At 39.0% G+C, this 18,851-nt stretch overlaps 3 protein-coding genes and 1 long non-coding RNA gene across 6 annotated transcripts in view; 3 read left to right on the top strand and 1 right to left on the bottom strand.

The window, feature by feature from the left end:
* Positions 1-449: 449 nt before the first annotated feature.
* Positions 450-9,946, top strand: LOC122837153 (cationic amino acid transporter 2-like). Of its 2 annotated transcripts, XM_044127302.1 has the most exons (13): positions 450-508; positions 1,584-1,939; positions 2,027-2,644; positions 3,150-3,305; positions 3,389-3,554; positions 5,559-5,695; positions 6,096-6,318; positions 7,299-7,435; positions 7,530-7,632; positions 8,025-8,158; positions 8,242-8,408; positions 8,763-8,871; positions 8,969-9,946. In XM_044127302.1, exons 3-13 carry the CDS (start codon positions 2,275-2,277, stop codon positions 9,106-9,108), a joined length of 1,842 nt encoding a protein of 613 aa, XP_043983237.1. In that variant the 5' UTR covers positions 450-508; positions 1,584-1,939; positions 2,027-2,274; the 3' UTR covers positions 9,109-9,946. The 2 variants fall into 2 exon arrangements, with proteins under 2 accessions (XP_043983237.1, XP_043983238.1); XM_044127303.1 differs by lacking the exon at positions 450-508 and having other exon boundaries at positions 1,027-1,939.
* A 2,399-nt stretch (positions 9,947-12,345) lies between these two features.
* Positions 12,346-15,645, top strand: LOC122837151 (platelet-derived growth factor receptor-like protein). 2 transcript variants are annotated; one of them, XM_044127301.1, is made up of 7 exons: positions 12,346-12,545; positions 12,634-12,770; positions 12,866-13,005; positions 13,107-13,258; positions 13,662-13,932; positions 14,374-14,513; positions 15,237-15,645. In XM_044127301.1, exons 1-7 carry the CDS (start codon positions 12,461-12,463, stop codon positions 15,326-15,328), a joined length of 1,017 nt encoding a protein of 338 aa, XP_043983236.1. In that variant the 5' UTR covers positions 12,346-12,460; the 3' UTR covers positions 15,329-15,645. The 2 variants fall into 2 exon arrangements, with proteins under 2 accessions (XP_043983236.1, XP_043983235.1); XM_044127300.1 differs by having other exon boundaries at positions 13,662-13,955.
* On the bottom strand, positions 15,404-18,836 carry LOC122837152. Its single transcript, XR_006371700.1, has 3 exons — positions 18,722-18,836; positions 16,698-17,014; positions 15,404-15,503 (listed from the first exon to the last, which is right to left on the bottom strand). It is a non-coding gene; the product is annotated as an uncharacterized LOC122837152 (long non-coding RNA).
* n4bp3 (NEDD4 binding protein 3) overlaps positions 16,906-18,851 on the top strand; it is a 29,835-nt gene continuing 27,889 nt past the window's right edge. The window contains exon 1 of the mRNA XM_044127295.1: positions 16,906-17,030. The gene's annotated coding sequence lies outside the window, so the exon portion shown is untranslated. The remainder of the gene's footprint in view (positions 17,031-18,851) is intronic.

Here is an 18,851-nt window from a genome sequence, read left to right as displayed (position 1 = left end):
AGGCAAGCAGATTTCTTGAGTAACCCTAGAAGTTTCATTTCGGTCTCGTACCTGTTTTGCTTTGTTGCACATATTTAAGCTTTGATTTTACATCAGAATAAACGCTGACATCACTTATTTTATGCGAGCAGTTAATGGAGATTAAATCCCTGATGTCTGCCAAAGGTCCTCACTCCAGTACAAATGAACACCTTCTTAAAGAAAACCCATACAAATACATCAGACGAGGACATGAGCAGTCAGTCATCAGGGTTATTCTGAGAAGGATTTACAGTTTACAGTTCTCACTCTGCCTCCGTGCAATAATGAGCACATTATGACCCAAACTGGTCGCGAGTAAGAAAGGCTACTTTGTGAGTAACTCCATTGAGTAGGAGGGTCAAGCAGGCCAGTCCTGGATATATGGCAGCAACGTTTCCCTCATCCAAGTCACAAGCTCGGATATTTGTGTTGTCTTTGTCGCGCCAGCACAGACCACTGGTTGGCCCTCGTAGGACCGGAGAGAAAGGTAAAGAGCTTGCGTGTCTGCAAAGAAAGTCAGATTTAAAACCTCGGCATCAACATGAATGAGTGTGTCCTACTGACGAACTGTCTCTGATAAGAGTTCTGTCTGATTTGCTTCTAATGCATAAGAAGGAGCCATAAATTTTGCATTAGTGAACATTAGTTGAGGATCAACAGGATCATGGTTAGCCGCGTGATCATAAAGCTGCAGATCACGTGTGTTGATGCTGTTATTTAGTTAAGCATTACCCCTTGTCTCACTGGAAATGGTATCTCAGCTGGAGAGATCCGGCCTGAGCGCAGATTCGGTCACAGGTACTTTGACCATTCATGCCGGCCGCCTTCCTGCTCGCCTGCTTTCTGCCCGTTGAAGTGAATGCCAGGAGGGATTAGGTGATCTGAAATCCCATGATTGGAGACGAGAAGGTAAACGCTACCTCTCAGTGAGCAGCTTTATGGCCCGCCGCATACATAAGCCATAAAAGCTGCTTTGTCCTCCACTAAAAGAAAAAAAAAAAAAAAAAAAAAAAACTTTCAGGGGCTGAAAGCCTGGCACTCTCAGTTTCTTTAGGTTACTGATGAAAGCCGGGATCTTGAGAGCCATTGAGCAAACGACATGTCCAGGAGATACAATGCAGGTTTGCAAACCTAATCAAAGACAGGCAAATGCTGGGAACCTGCCGTCCCTTTGCAGGTTTCTTGTTCTTTTCCAGGGAGACAAAGTCTTACAGATATGTGGACCTTGAAGTATTGAATTATCTGGCAGGCATTATCGTCAGAGGTTTATCAAAGTTACGAATCTTAACAACAGTACAAATGTAAATGTCCACCAGGAAACAGTTGACTTCCTATCAATAAAGTCGTTATTCTGTGTCATTAATTTGATCTAATTTAAACTCTGATTCTGACATATTTCTGATCGAACATATTTATCAGATTTCTACTTACTTTTCAAACACAGTAACACTCAAGTTATTTTTTACTCCAAGACTAACAAAACTCAAGTGAAAATGTATGCATTCGACCTCTTCTGACCTCTGCTTGCCTTTGATTTCTTGTTTTTCTTCATTTGTTTTCAGAATTGATTGATTAGGACCTGAACAGCTACTCTATCTCTGATGTGATAACTGCATGAGTGGGTTGAGACCACTTTGTAAGACCACTGCATTTTTTAAAAATTTTTTATTTTATTTTTTTAGAAAACCTACTCAACAAAGTAATAGGCCATATAACCAATGACTGATTAAAGGGCAATCGGGAAACAGGGCGTAGTTTTCTGTCCTGTGGACTGCAAAGGAAATTCCAGGCATCAGCACAATCATATCTTGGGGGAGATAAAGGAGGTCACATATTAAAAGAAATATCTAGTTTTAAGGGGATGACAGCTCCTGTTGTGTCCTCCCAACACACCTGTGAGGCAGAGACCTACAAAGATGTGAGTTTTCAGTTTTCTACATCTCATTCTCTGACACGGTCTGTTGTGGTCTCAGAAAACTAGATTTTTACTTGCTTTTTTCTGCAGATTCATCCCACATTTGACCAATGAAAAAGGGACACCAAAAGGGAACATCAGTGATGTTTCTTGATAGGGAGAGCTGACCTGGCAATCATTTACTGACAGATCCTCTGATATGCCCTTCCTGTCCTTTTCCTCTCCCCTCGACCTTTCACAAATTTGCTCTGCCCGTCTTCACAACATCAACCTGCTCTCCCGCCTGTGGGTTCTTACATAATCCCCTCACTATTCTGATCCGAACCCCAGGCAGAAGCATGCCGTGCGGTGCGGTCAAGTCCTTTCTGGTGAGTCTTTCTCGCAGGAAGCCCATCGAGCCCGATGGGGAAGAGTCCACTTTTAACCGATGCCTATCCACCCTGGACCTGATCGCCCTGGGCGTGGGCAGCACCCTGGGAGCCGGGGTCTATGTGCTCTCCGGAGAGGTGGCCAGAGACACCGCAGGACCCAGCATTATCATTTCCTTCTTCATCGCTGCCTTGGCGTCTATATTTGCCGGACTTTGCTACGCGGAGTTTGGATCCAGGGTTCCCAAAACGGGCTCGGCTTACCTTTACAGCTACGTGACTGTTGGTGAGCTGCTGGCTTTTATCACCGGCTGGAATCTGCTGCTCTCCTATGTCATAGGCAAGTATCACATTCTTTACTGAAAGTATTTTTTTTTTAAGTAAAAATAACTTTATAAAAGTTCATTTAGAAGATAAAATGTTCTTTTTATATTCATTTATCCAAAATTCATGTTGGTTATTCTTTTTGCCTGTGCTGGTGGAATATATTTGCTTTACTTGCTGACTCTTGACCTGTTCATTTCCATCAATACTAGCTTTTAAATTTCAAAAACAGATTATCATTATTTTGACGTGGTCTCTAAGGACACTTAAATGAACCTATAAATGATAAAGGAAGGTTCTCTGTGATGTTTGTCTTTGATCTTTTATTCCTGAAAAGCAAATTCTCATAAGCTTATCTTGCGGGAAAAAAAATGTACCTATTTATTTTTTCCCACTTGATTAAGCAGAAGTGCTTTAATGAACACCAGGGGAAGGAAATGTTTCCATCCAAATTTTCTGTTTATGACGGCACTAAAATGGTGACTCAGAATTATCATTTTATGGCCCTTTTTTCCGCTCAGGAACATCAAGCGTTGCTCTGGCGTGGAGTGGGACGTTCGATGACCTGATTGGTGGGGTCATATCAAAGTACTTTGAGGAAAATGCATCCATGGGCCTTCCTGGCTTGGCGCCTTACCCAGATGTCTTTGCAGCCGGTCTCATCTTGCTGCTCTCAGGTACAAATTGATGCGTCCTCGATTAATACAGGAAAACTGCACGTCAATTTAAACATGTCAAAATTAATCTGCTTTTCGTGAAGGCATATTGGCATTTGGGGTGAAAGAGTCAACGACCATCAACAAGATCTTCACAGCGATCAACATCGTCGTGCTGCTGTTTGTGATCATCTCTGGGTTCATCAAAGGGAACCTCGCCAACTGGCAGATCAGCGAAGAGGCTCTGATAAACGCAACAGCGCAATTCAAGTAAGAGCGAACCCAACTAGTGTTTTTTTACTGACTAATTCCTGGGCCAGTTGGGTCCAATCATCATTTTGTTTAACTGAACAAAAGAGGTAGTTTTAGAGGTTAAAACGAATAATCTATCATCTGGATTACTAAACAAGTAATGTTGTGATTAAAATTTATTGTTTATTATTATTATTATTATTATTATTATTATTATTATTATTATTATTATTATTATTATTATTATTATTATTATTATTATTATTATTATTATTATTATTATTATTATTATTATTATTATTATTATTATTGTTATTATTATTTTACACTTGTACTCCTCAAATTAAAACAACAAAACACAAGCTTGGAGTCAAAGTTACTTACTTAACCAATTTGTGCCCCGAAGTTGCAACCATACCTAGCCATTTTGTCCTCGCTTATATCAATTTCATATATGTAAACGAGATGTTTAAAAACCATGTACCTAAACCAAGGTGTTTACATTTTGATGAACTATAAAGACACATGGTCAAATTTCTCAAATGATTGATGTGTGATAGACCAGTTGTCCAATCAATTATCGTTTTACAGTTGTGGCCCCTTATCTAAAAAAAATAACTCTAACTGCAAACTTCCACCAGCATTTATTTATATGACAATATTTCTAATAACTTTAAGTCGTCGGTTGCCAAAGAAGATAGAAAATGTCCAGCTTGGCAGGTGAAAGGTTATGCATGGTTAGAACAAAGGTTTCACCACTTCATACCTGGAAAGGTTGGGCAAACGTCTGAAAGAGCTAAAAGAATAGCAACCAATAATGTGTAATAATAACCCTAATAAGTCTCTGTGTATATTGATTTTATGAGCAATTATTTGGACAAAGTGTGAATGTTAAATATTATGTTTGACTTAACTACTTAAGATGCTAAAAGGCTAATGTTCTCTTCAATAAATAAACATGATTTCATGAAAATTATTTTAAAGTATAATTTGCCATATCAACATTTCTTATATCCTTCTGTGGAATCTGATCAGGTTGGTATATAGTTTAAAGTGGCTGCCTGTAAAGAAAGACGAATCCCCTTCTAGTCTTTACTCTATACAACAAACTGGTTCAACTTTTGACCCAATATTTGGTCCAAGCCACAGAACCTCTTTCCAAATACCCATCAGTTTTTGAACCTATACGTAGGACTGTGCAAAAGTTTCAAAACACCAACATTTTTCTCTCAAACCCAATATTTTCATAAGCTCCTGATGAATAGTTAGGCTTTCCTAAATTTTATTTCACCAGTTTAGTTTTGGACTATTGCTGCATATTCCACTCATTTCCTGTCCTGTAATTTTAGCTGACCATGACAACGTAAGGTTTGTGCTTAGAAAAATTTTAAAAATTAAATCCAAAGCTTATCTAAAACTGTCTTTTTGCTAAACTGCGTTTCCCTTTAAGTTTAGTCAAAATTTCATTCTTAGATCATTTATAATTCTGAGTTGAAGGAGCAAAATGTAGAAAAAAAAAACAAAAAACAAAGGAAAACAAACAAACAAAACAAATGACTGTCTGAAATAATCAAATACTGGACTGAAAATGGGTTGAAAATATCCACAGCCATATATATATATATATATATATATATATATATATATATATATATATATATATATATATATATATATATATATATATATATATATATATATATATATATATATATATATATATATATATATATATATATAAGCAAATACAATTATAGTGCTCTGTTTTTCAGGGATTATGTGCCTAAATACCACAAATTTTTGTGATTAAAGTCTTTAACTGCAAGTTAAACACATTTATTATTAATAACAACAATAAAGTTCAAAACATTGAACTAAAACACTTTCAACAATTCTACGTATGGCCGGCTTCTTGGATTCCAATTGTAAAGAAATAAATGAGAGACTTGTAAATACATCAATATTACCTTCCTGCTTATCTGACCGTAAGTAAACATAAAATCATGCCCTGTCTTCATGCAGCAACCTGAGCAACACCCTCAATATAACCAGCAAATACGGAGTGGGGGGATTTTTTCCTTATGGCTTCAGCGGCACATTGGCAGGAGCTGCAACCTGTTTCTATGCTTTCGTTGGATTTGACTGCATCGCTACAACAGGTAAAAGGGGCGTTCTTCCTCTTATGACCAAATCCTCTGAACATTTGATAACTAAGATACGAGTGAAATACAGATAATTATATTTTTAACGCAATAAAACAAAGTATTACAGCTACCATTAGCACTGGTGATGCCTTTTGAATGATGTAGTAAAGTTTTACAAACAAGACAATAAAGTATATCAGCAAAACTATTTTCTGAAACTGCGATAAGACACTTTAGTAGACCTGCATGATCATACGGTGAATTTACAACCTATGAAGCTATAAAGTGCTTTAAATTGCACTGCAGTTACCTGTTTGGTTTACAAACGATAACTCCCAGAAAGGATTTGCAGCAATGGAGCTTCTGTATCTCTCAAAGATTGCATCACAAAGCACATCTCTTCTTCCTTTTTCAGGTGAGGAGGTGAAAAACCCTCAGAAATCTGTCCCTGTGGGCATTGTGGCTTCACTCCTGATATGCTTCCTGGCCTACTTTGCGGTGTCTGCTGCCCTCACCTTGATGATGCCCTACTACATGCTCAACGAGAAAAGCCCTCTGCCAGTGGCCTTCGAATACGTTGGCTGGGGACCCGCCAAATACGCCGTGGCTGCGGGATCGTTGTGTGCCCTGTCCACCAGGTCTGAATCCTCACAGAGCAATACGTGTCTTGTCAGTAATAAAGCTAGAGAGCAGCAGCGTCCATGGATTATGCAGTAAAAAAAATAAAAAAAAAAATTCTGAATTTAGTTTGCAAAGCTTTAGTGTAAATAATAAAAATATGTTATCCCTGATTGGCCGAGCCTTGCCCAGCAAAAATTCAACTGAACATGGTCAGTGGAGTTTAAAAGTACCGCTTTGTTTGGGACGTGTTTTTCAGTCCAGAGCAAATGTTGCATTTGATGTGCCTCAGTGGCCCTGACTCTGCCCTGAAGACGGCATCCAGCTGAGTTCAGCATGTTGAGAAAACCTGTGGAGTTTTCACATTTTTTTTTTGTGATTAGTGACCAAGTTAACAACAGTACGCAAGAAGAGCTGATATCAATGTGTTTCTCACCCGTTTTATACAATCTAACACTAAAGGACAAATACAAAACGGTGAAGTACCGTGTCTGCCTCCGATGTGATACAAAAATAATCATCAGTGCAAATAATTCCTGCAAGTTTCAGGATGTTTCATGTGTAAACATTGCGGTACATGAACTTGGAGTTGGCGTCAGACTTAGGAGGACATTCTCAGACTCAGTAATTTAATTTTCAAAGACAGGCTGAATGCATTTTTTGTTTTGGGAATCCAGGCATAAATAATATGCATTCATGAGGCTGAAAGAAATCGAGACCCAAGTTTGTGTTAACAATCAATTCAAATGTTATGTTTTTTAAGACAACCATCAAAAGTTATGAAGGAAGATGCTAAAGAAACGGTGGAAACACAGCGAGTGCTGAAACAATGGCCACCGCTCATATCAGTTTGCTCAGGGGTCAAGAAAAAGAATGCTGACCGAGTAACTTTTATTTAAATCAAGTGAAATCAATGGGAACAATCAGTCTTTCTGTTTTTGAGGCCCAAACAGCCATAATGGGGTTGTTGTTTGTCCCTGATTGCATGTTTTTTCTGCAGCCTGCTGGGCTCCATGTTCCCCATGCCTCGGGTTCTCTTCGCCATGGCAAGAGACGGGCTGCTTTTCCAACCTTTGACCAAAGTCACTGCCAAGGGCAGTCCCGCTATAGCCACCATATCGTCCGGAGTTGTGGCAGGTACAGAAATTCAGGCTGTTTTAAAAAGTTCGCACTGGCGTTTATGACTTGAACTCAAAATGATATTGTGTATCTCTTTACGTTATATATTCAGCCATTATGGGTCTCCTGTTTGACCTGGAAGCCCTGGTGGAAATGATGTCCATTGGTACTCTGTTTGCCTACACACTTGTAGCAATATGCATCCTGATACTGAGGTACATTTGTGAAATTTCTTTTTCTGATCGTTTGACCTACAGATCCCAAAGTGAGCTGATTCTGCCTCTGCTTTAAAAACAATCACAAAAGGCTGCAAGCAGTCATAAATTTTATATATCTATTTGGAAAAAAGGCAGGGTGGCACCATGTGTGTGAATTAGTTTGAACATCTTATGCTAAAAAAGCTGTTTCTGTGTGCTTTCTTTAGAAAATGCAGATCATGACCCTAATTCAGAGATTTCCAAAAGTTAGTTTAGATCAAGTAAATAATCTTCTGAATCAGCTCACCAGACATTTTCTCGCCATATCTCCGCTTCTAAAACTTCTAAATCTCAGTTCCTAAAAGCAAAATGAAAACTCACAACACACGTGTCCTTTTTGTGTACATAAGGTACCAGGCTGCCCCGTCTGAAGACACGGACCTGCAGGTCAAAGAACCAAACCCCAAGTTCCAGTTCCTGAAGCCACCCTCATCTCCCAACTCTGACACAGCACGAAGAGTCACAATCCTAACCATAAGTTCTGGTAAGAGATGCCAGAGTTTTTATTAGAAACATTCCCTTTCTGGCTCACGGTTTGATCGTTGCTCTTTATTTGTCTCTGTGCAGTTGTATGTGTGGTTGCACTGTGCGTCACCTTGACTCAAGCCATAGACGCTCTGGTAAACGTAGAGGCATGGAGCGTGGTGCTTGTTTGCATCTTTTCCTTCCTCCTGCTTCTCATTTTAATCTTCATCTGGATTCAACCACAGAATCCCACAAAGGCAACTTTTATGGTAAGGGTAGCTAAAGTCAAGTTGGTGTGGGATGGTGGCAGCTTTCATCATACTGGTTCAAAGTTAATGGTTTAGACATGGTGATTGGAAGGTTTTCTTTTGTTTGCAAAGCTCAGTCTGTTGGAACTACTTTATCAATGAAGAGTGAACCAGAATTCCTCCTCATCAGTCAAAAAGACTCATTGCCAGTTCCAGCAAACGTTTTGATTTCCTGTTTTGAACAAAAGATATTGGAACATGTGTCCTCTGTTATAATACCTGGAGAATCTTATACAGGCCCATGCCTAAATTGAAGTTCACTTTGTAAAGAACATAATTTAAAAACAACCCTTCTAACTCAGATTTTCATCTTAGGTGCCATTTCTGCCAGCTCTACCTCTAGTGAGCACGCTCATCAATGTCTACTTGATGGTGCAGTTAGGTTCAGCCACATGGCTGCGATATGCTATCTGGATGTTAGTGGGTAAGATTTAGTCACTTTTCTGCAGCTTCAGTCATTTAAAAACCTTATCATCCCTGCTGATCTTGAACGACCATCCGCCTGATTCCCTTCTCTGCAGGGTTAGTTATCTATTTTGGCTACGGAGTCCGCAACAGCGTTCAGAGGAAGCGACTCAGGACCGACCGGACCGACCGGACCAACGTCGAAACAGTCAGCAGCAAAACAGACACGCACATAATTAGAGAGGAGAAGTTTTGAGCCCAACGGGGGGTGAAGACAGATACACTGAGATGTTACATAGAGTAACTACGTAATAACCTTGTAACTAAATTCTACATGCATTGATTAGTGTCTCGTTTTGTGGCTTTTATTGACCAAAAGTGCCAGTAAGCAGGTTTGCTGAACATTTGGAAAGAAATATCCAAGTAGGGGAGCTTTTTTTTTTTTTCCTTATCTGAAACTGAGTTACATCTTCCCAGTCAGATGTTTGTACTGTGTAACACATCACTGCATAATCAGCATGTTTAGGTTCAGAGAGATTTACTGTACTTCCTAAAACGCCTTGAAGAGAAGCAAATATTTTAAAGTAAATTAAATTATTTAACATATTTGTGTATTTATGTTGCCTCTCACACCATTGTTATAAAATGAAAAAGGTAATTAACAAAACAATTAATATTTTGTAGACATGTAACATTTTGATACATTAAATTGAAGAATACTGTATTTGCCCTTAAAATTGTTGCCATTTTGTAATAGTAATAATGGTTTTAAGCTGCATGGTTTTTCTTTCTTTCTTTTTTCGTTTTTTTTTTTTTTTTTTTGCTTCTAGGCACAAGCAGATGCACTATATACAAAATGCCATTTTGTGTAACATCGTATTTGGCTCGTCCCTTTTTTTGTTGTTGTTTATACATAACTTTGCTAAAAACTGCATTGCGTTTTTACATGTAAATATGAACATTTTGCATATTTGCTCAAATTCTGTAAATGTATTCCTTAATTTAAAAAGGAAAAAAAGAATCAACATTTAATTGTAACCTGGAGTTACTTTTGTCGCAGGTTGACTGAAAGTGAAATAAAACAATAAACATCACCACCTTTTGTTCAGAAATGTCTCTTTGGCCACAGGAAACGGAGAACAAAAGAACCTTTCAGGACAGCTTTTCGTTTTCCTGCTCAAGATCCCGGCTTAGTTGTCACCTCAAGGAAACATATAAATCCTCACTCAGCACACAGTATGATTTCAATTTGTTTCAATTTTGACAAAGTGTCGAAGAGTTTTTCAACAAAGATAATCATATTACAAATTACCGTATATGCAATGATAAACTGGATTTTTTATGACCTTCCCCCTGGCAGAACCGTGAAAATAAAATGAGAACAACGAAGTTATTTTAGCACCAGAGCCACATACACCACTTTTTAAAATGTATTTTAGTTTAGTTTTTTGTTCTAAAGGAAGCGATTTTTACGTCTACACTTTAGGTAAACATTGATAATATGCTGGAAATCAGAGTACAGTCAGCTGAGGGCATTAGTTTGGAGTAAAAAAGATTTTGTTGTATCAGTTTTTATGTGAAAACCGAGCATTTCTTAACATAACACTTTACCTAATTCATTATGACTAACAAATAACAGGATTTATCCATTCTTGTACAGATAAAAAATGACTATTTTTCAGTCTATAGAAGAAATAGGTGGTTCCATTTTTTATTTTTTATTAATTTATTTATTTGATAATAATTTTGTGTTGCTGTGCAAATTAAAGTTCAGGAAAACAAAATGGGACTACAATCCATCCATCCATTTCCTGTCCCTAATGGGGTCAGGAGGGTTGCTGGTTCCAATCTCCAGCTAACGTTCCAGGAGAGAGGCAGGTTCACCCTGGACAGGTCGCCAGTCTGTCGCAGGTCAACACAGGACAAACAACCATTCACACACACACTCACACCTAGGGAGAATTTAGAGAGACCAATTAACCTGACAGTCATGTTTTTGGACTGTGGGAGGAAGCCGGAGAACCTGGAGAGAACCCACCATGCACAGGGAGAACATGCAAACTCTGTGCAGAAAGACCCCGGGCCGGGAATCGAACCCAGGACTTTCTTGCTGCAAGGCAACAGCTCTACCAACTGCACCACTGTGCAGCCCTGGGACTACAATACTACAGATATTTTATTCCTAAAATAAGACAATAGAACAACCGGTAAATCATTTAGTTCTATTTTTATGTTCTGGAAAAAGGAAAGGAGGAAATGTTTCCCCCTCTTTAAGACTGACAACAAGCATACTTTCTGTAACTGTTCCCTTAGTTGTCGAAGGTTCCTAAGAAGCGTGTGTGTAAATCAATAGAAAACCCTTTGAAGAAAAATGAGTTACTTAGTGACCATCAATATGGCTTAAGAAATCTATCAAGATCTTAACACATGATCAAATTTGTAGAAAATATAGCAATAAGAGTTTCTTCTCTTGAGAAGCTCTTAAAGCAATTGAGACTATTGGAGATTTAAAAATACTTTTAAAATGTTGCTATGATGGAGCAAGAGGTGTTTAAAACCTCATTGTCTGAGAGGTTGTTTGTGGGGGTAAAAAGGGCGATCAGGTGACTCACATGGATTTGATCAGGTTGAATTTGCTAAAAATGACAAAAATTGTTTGATATTAATACATTATTGACTATTGGAGTTCAAACTAACATTTTAATCTTTCAATTTAACTTCTGTGTTGAACTCAAAAGCAATTTTTTTAAACAAAATATATCGATGAGATCATAAAACTGTTTGAAACCACATTTTATGTAATATTAATAATAAATACACTATATACAGTAATGGATCCAATGATTAAATGTCCAAAAAAACATATTATTGAATAACATATAATGTAATAAGAAGTGAAATTTACAATTAATCTGTGTAAATCCCAAACCTCACTGTAACTCCCATATTACAAAAAAATGAAGAAAGCACCAATAATCCTATGTTTAAAAATTGCAAATTACTTTTTGTACTGTGCATTCCCTGAAACAGGATGGCTGCCACTGAAGAAGTTGATTTGTTTTCAGTAGATCTGAGAACTTAAATTCAGATGTACATCAGTTCAGGGAACTGTGAAAATGAGTCAGAGGTTTTGAAGCAGTTGGATCATTGTTTGAACTATCAAGAACCATAAGTTACATAATGCACCAAAAAATAAACATTATCAGCCTATTTCTAAGTGTGATTGCATGACTACTTTAACTGTAGTTGTATTTAATTTTTCCTGAGTTTGTGAATGCAGACCACAGGGTTTATTGGTCACCAAATGTTTTTAACTCTGCACCCACAGTCAATTTTCTGGGCAGCATCTGTGAGAGCCAGGCTTGTGCTGCCATTGATTGCTCTACTCCAGTCCTGCAGCTAAACAAACAAGCTCTGGGCCCTTATTGGTCCAGGGACTCCAGAGGAATTTGTGGTACTACTGATCTGCCCTCAGTTTAAGGAATGTGTGATTTTGCACGTCTACTCTCGCCTCTTCTACAAGTCTTCTTCTTGTTTGTGCAGAGCTTTCTTTGTCCTGGACTACCTGAACTAAGAGTTTACACACCACTTTGGACGTCAGCAGATCAATGATGAGTTTGCTGAAGTTATCTGAGTCGAAGTGGAGGCTGGTGCTGAGCGCTCTCCTTGTTTGCGCCGTAGTTTTTGAGTCGGGTAGGTGAATTCATTCCTTCACTTTGCACTTCTGTACATGCGCTAACTCTTACTTTGCCTGCACTCTGGGTTTTGCACTGGTAAAAAGATGCCAAAGAAGAGAAAACAACTCGTGGAAGAACGTCCACACCAAAGAAAGCAACAAATAAAAGGCAAAGAGCTGAGTCGGTTAAACCAAAGACCAAACCTACGGCTGCAGCTCAGACCAAGGCATCACTCACACAAGTAGGAAACAGCATCTTACAGAGGGAGGTGTGCATCTCTTTTATGCTGTCAAAATTGTCAGATTTTAAAAATTATCATGTACTCTCATCATTAAGGTTCTTGGCAGAGGTGTTTTTAAGAAAGTGGGAGAGACCCTGAGCGTGCAGACAGGAGACACACTGAGCCTGAGGTGCAGGGGCAAACCTGTGCAGTGGAGCGTCCCCCTTTATGTGGAGGAGGATGAAGGACGGCTTGTGTAAGACACATGTTCATAAATCTGCATTGTGCATGATGAAGACAGGAAATGGGATGTGCACAAATCTGATTGTTCTTTATGTGCCTCTTTTCAATCTGCAGGATTGTCCAACAAGAACGCTTTAGCCTGCTGACATTAGTCAACACAACTGTTGCAGACACAGGGGAGTATACCTGTTATCCCATGTATTGTGAAGACAAAGACTGCAGGAGGGAGTACAACAAAGCTATCAAAGTATTCATCTTTTTTCCAGGTGCAGCAGAAAAACATTTTCTTTTGTACATTTTTCGCCTTGGTCAATATGTGTAAAATCCTAAAAAAAAAAAAATGTATTGCAATACCATAATCCCACAAGGAAATGTTACTGAAACATTCAACCTTTACTTTGAATGTATTTATTCAGCAAAAAAAAGGAAATATATGACAGGATGATATACATCTAAGGTCAATTTGTGTTGCTCTTCTCATATTGAGGAAATTTCTAAGAAGGAAAGAGCAACTTGGCAAAAACTGCCAAACAGTGAGAGTAAAATTGTAAGATATACAGCTGGAACTGTGACAACAAGGAAGAAAGACGTTCAGGATAATGACCAATTCAGAGCCCTCAGCCGAACCTAACTGATCTTATAATCAACCTCTCTTGTCGTTCAAACCAGACCCTCGAGAATTATTCACCCCATCATCTAGCCACTATGAAATGATCCAGCTGAGAAGCAACTGGCCGACAGTCCTCCCCTGCCAGGTGACGTCGCCTGAGGCGAAAGTCACTCTGCACCGTGAGTTCCCACCGGGGGAAGTGTCAGTGGACGGGACGGAGATCTCCTTCAACAACAGGAAGGGCTTCACCATCCATCGGCCGCAGCTGCATCACGCCGGAGTGTTGCACTGTGTGGCTACTCTGGGAAACCTGAGGCAGAGCTCCACCAAGTATATCCTCATCTATGTCAACTGTGAGCACTGTCAAAGAGTTTATGTCCACAGGTGTTTAATTGAATATTTGACTGCTGTATAAAACTGATTGGATCCTCCAAACAGATCCTCCAACTCAGCTCATTTACTTTCTGTTCCACAATTGTAAACAGAGCAAACTGGCATAAAGGTCAGGATTTCTACAACGGTATACCATTCAGGATCAGATTGTTTAATTTTACTGCTCTGAATCGACGTTTACCTCTTTTAGATCAAACACCATAGCCTGAAACTGTCAGAAAGTACATTTAGTAGTAGGAACTAGTTGTTTTGGTTTTTTTTAATTAACATTAAGGAATCATTGACTGAAAACAAGCTCCTATATCTTACTGAAAAACTTGCTTTGTCTGATTTTGAGTGTATTAATGGAATTAATGGATTTTCTATCCATACCATTAGACCCCATGGCTCCTCCTACTCCAGTGATCCAGGCATCATCAAGCTCGGTGGCTGTGGGGGACAACCTGCGTGTGGCCTGCAGTGCCGTTGGAGAACGAGACGTTTTCATAGAGTTCAACTGGGAATACCCAGGACAGCAGGTCAGATCTGCTCTAAAGACTTCACACCGATTTACATTATGCATGGTAGAGTGGCAGAAAAAGAAAATTGCTAGATATGAAAATGTTACTTTTTTACAAATGATGCTGCTTTTGGTGGCAAAAGAAAATATATGCTACCACTCTAATTTTACATCGAAATAAAATCACACAAAAGTAAATTTGTAAAACAGGTCAAGGACAGATGGTGGTAAGATTTTATTATTGATTAACTGTCCATCTGATGTGCACAATCCTGAATCATCTGTCATGGCTATGGTGAAGCATAATGATGTAATAATTCCTGTGTAATATTATTTTCTATCTAAGTGATTCTGGACATTTACCATTTTCTCCAAGAACGCCATCATAAATATCAGCTCATGAAAAGTGTGATTGAAATATCTGGGATCAACACTTCAGGTAAAAAAATGTGATCAATATCAATCACCAGTGGGACAAGAACGTCCACAGCAAACAGCATGGTAATTTATGACTGATCACATGGATCTAAGGTCTCTTTGTTCTGTATCTTTGCATACAGATACAGAGAAAAGACTTTTAGGTATGAGCTTGATCACCCCAACAACTCATCTGTCAGTGCATTTGATATTATAATTACACCACGATTTGACCCATTAAGCAAATGTAACTCAATATAGATTTTTGTTCGCAGTTTTTGCTGAATGGAGTTTTTTATTTTTTATTTTTTTGCCCTGGATGTAGATCGGGAGGCCTCTGTACACAGAGGAGACGGCGATCCCGGTCAGCGGAGAAGCATCTCGGCAGCAGTTTCAGTCCGTTCTCCAGGTGGATGAGGTGAGGGATGTGGACCAGGGGACGTACAGCTGCACTGCCCAGAACCTTCAGGGGGCCAAATCGGTTTCCACCACTGTTAAAGTTGTCCCCAAAACTAAGAAACTGCCGGTGTGAGCCCCACCTGGACGGCATCACTGAGGGGACAGAGACTGTAAATGAGAGCAGTCTCTTACCCTGTCAGAGAATGTGAAGTGAATTAGTCAAAAAACAGAGAAACATAAACCGCTTTGTTCTCCTTTGGAGGCTGTGAGTGATGAAATTGTGATGCAACAGAGATGCAAGATGTTATCAAATGTTCAAGGTCGGATAATAAAACTTTTTACACCAAAAGAAATGTGTGCATTTCCTAACTTCTTTCTTATGTATAAAAATGATCAAAACGTTGAACAGAAAACAGAATCTTTGTCCTCCTGCGACTCATGTCAGTATATGTGTGCAAAACAAGTTATTTTTGAAACGTTTTATAATTTTTATAACTTACTCTGTTCTATCTAAGTTCTCCATATGCACATAACTTTGTTGTACATGAAATATTGATATTTGTTGCATTAAGATGCTACTTTATGCAGAAACAAAAATCCGAATAAATAAGATATGACAATATAATAATACTTTATCAACATATTACTAACAAATATACACTTTAGTTTTTAAAATGGTAAAATTTCTTTTTTTGCTGTTGGAACATGTCCAGTCTCAATATATATATATATATATATATATATATATATATATATATATATATATATATATATATATATATATATATATATATATATATATATATAAATGTTTAAATTTAACATTTACACCCATAACAGGTTCCTTATTAATGTTCTTTATATGATTTATAAAGAGAAAATAAGATAAAACCAAGCTCCTCTCCATAAAAATATTTGACTGGAACCACAAAATGTCATTTTAAAGTTGATTTTGTTTTAGAAATAAGGGCAAACCTAGTAAATAAGTGATTTTCTTAACTGCTTAGGATCATCTGCTGGATTTAGGGCCCAAAGAGGATTTATACAAGACAATTTGGCAAATGTAGTTTAAAGGTTGTGTTCACGGAGTCATATTTTATAGATAACATATTAATTTCTGCTACTTATACAAAAAAAATGTTTTAGCCACACTGTAACTGAATGCAAGTTAACAAACGAGTAATAATTCAGTTTTCACTCCTGGTCAGCAGACAGACATATTTTAATCATCTTTTAAAACAATAACGGGACTATCTTCATTTAATCGATTACAATTGAAAAATGGATTTTGCGATAATTAAATAAGTTGTTCTACATTAAAATTGTTATAAAGACGGTGAAAATGTAAGCTGTAAAGTGTAAAGGCTACATCGGCGCACTTTCTCACCCGGTCGGTAGATGTCGCTGTATTTCCTCTTATCTGTAAGCGTGTCTGTGCAGTCAAAGGGGGGGCAGACTACACTTTCTCTCTGCCTCTCTCTCCTCTTTTCAAACGTCCGGGAGGGAAAAGAAACAGTCCCAGTCTGCTACTCTCTCTCTCTCTCGGCTCACAGGCTGGTCGCCGTCCGCTGTTCGGCCCTGAAGTCCGGGGACGGGGAAGTATCCTGCGCAGCCCCGTCGACTGCGTTTGTTTTGATTTCATTTAATCCACGCAGCGAGCACAGAAAACTGCAGCAGAGTGCCAGTGTTGATCAATGAGATGTCCTGCACAGAGAGCATGGTGAGTTTTTTCTGATCGCTGTCCACATGCAGACCTGCAGCAGAGGGGGCGTTAGTGCTTGGTGTTGGGGGTCTGGGTAACTTTATGCAGACCGGAGCACAGGACTTTAACCAGAATCACGGTGATGCTGTCAGGAGGGCAGGTTATTTTACAATGAAGCAAGTGTGGCCAACATGTTTATCTTTGAAAGATATGAAACATTAAGATGCGGCTTTCAGCCCGGGTCGCTCTGCAGCTCTGGTGGCCTCCTGCTCTCCCTCTGAAAGGAGTTTGGCTGTAAATGTTTGGGCTGAAACTTACACTCCTTTAAATGCACAGGAGAGTTTTGGGGACAAAAGCTGCTTCTTAGTATTTGTGTGAGGGAAGAGGGTGGTAAGGGTCCAGGGGACTGCCAGGCTGTCGTCCTGGAGACCAGAGGCCACAGGTGACCTCTGACCTGAGGACTCATGGAGCGTTACAAGAAGACTCCTTTGAGCGCGGTGGATAAGGGCGTCTGCTGACGTAAGTGTCAGATTGGACCTGACAATAGAGACAATGGGCCTGCAACCACTTGCTGGAGTCCGTCCTGCAGCCATTCCCCTAATTTAGGAATGGAGAAGCTCAGAGGTGCTGATTGTCAGATGATACTCCTGACTCCGAGCTGTGAGTGAGTGCTTATTACTGCACTGCAATCATATAGACAGCTTAAATATTGCTTTGAGTTCGAGTCACGCCACAGAAATGCACTTTTCCATCACATCCACCTCACATCACGCATGGATTTGAGGTGAGATTGGAGCGGCTCAATTTCTTGGGCAAAGGTTTTAAGTTACACATTTTTTACCAAGCAAATCAAATTGAGTTCAGCTTTTGCTCTTGCTGTTTGGAAAGATATTCTTTCTGATTTTATAGAGTTACTTGGAACTTCTTTGAATTTGGGGAATTTTGACATCTATCCGCCCCTGATGTTTATCTTGGGCATCTTCATCGCTGCATCTCTCTCTGCATAACACCTCTTCTTCTAACACCTCTAACAACTTAGCATGTTGAACCCACACTTGCGTGTTTAAATAGACTTTGCACTTAAAATGTGAGCCAGTTCTTATATTTGATAGTGCCAAGCAAATGCATTCACGCCCCTTAAACTTTTTTGTTTTTCACATTTGGTAACACTTCAGCCACAAACATCAGCGTAGCTCCAGCTCGGTCAGGCAGGCTGGATGGATGGAGATCAGCAAATTTACTGTCTTGTCATACATTCTCAGTTGGTTGTGTGTTTGACTTTTTCCATCTTGCTACGCACTCTTGACAACCTTCCCTGTCTGTTGCCACAGCATGAAGCCGCCGCCATCAGTTTGCCATTGTGGGACGTGCTTTTTGCATGTAGGGCAAAAACGTCCAATTTTGAGGCAGTCTAACCAGAGTGTGCTCTTAAACATGTTTGTTGTGGTCCCAACATGACTTGTGGCAAACCTTTAAGACTTCATATAATGATACATTTTATTTATTAGCGTCTTTCAAGACGCTTAAGGCTGGTTTACAACAACGTAAAACCATCACATTGTGAACAAAGGTAAAAAAAAAAATTTTTTTTAAATGGTGCCAAGCTCTTTATTGAAAATGCTTGGCATTTTTGAATAATGTCAAGACTTGTGAAGGGCTGATGTACATAACAATAAACAAAAAAAAAAGTTGTTTCTTGACCACCTTACCGCTTCTTTGCCTTCTAGATCAGCAGTCTCAAACTGCAGTCCTCCAGGGCCAGTTTTTGCAACGTCTAGATCTGTCCCTTGTCCTACACGCTTTATTTTAAAGGGCCAAATTGCCTCAGTAGCCTGCAGT

This window comes from Gambusia affinis, linkage group LG09, assembly GCF_019740435.1.
Source record: "Gambusia affinis linkage group LG09, SWU_Gaff_1.0, whole genome shotgun sequence".
In the NCBI taxonomy this organism is placed as follows: Eukaryota; Metazoa; Chordata; class Actinopteri; order Cyprinodontiformes; family Poeciliidae; genus Gambusia; species Gambusia affinis.
Note: the sequence above shows the minus strand (reverse complement) of the source record. Positions and strands in the feature narration are given on the sequence as shown.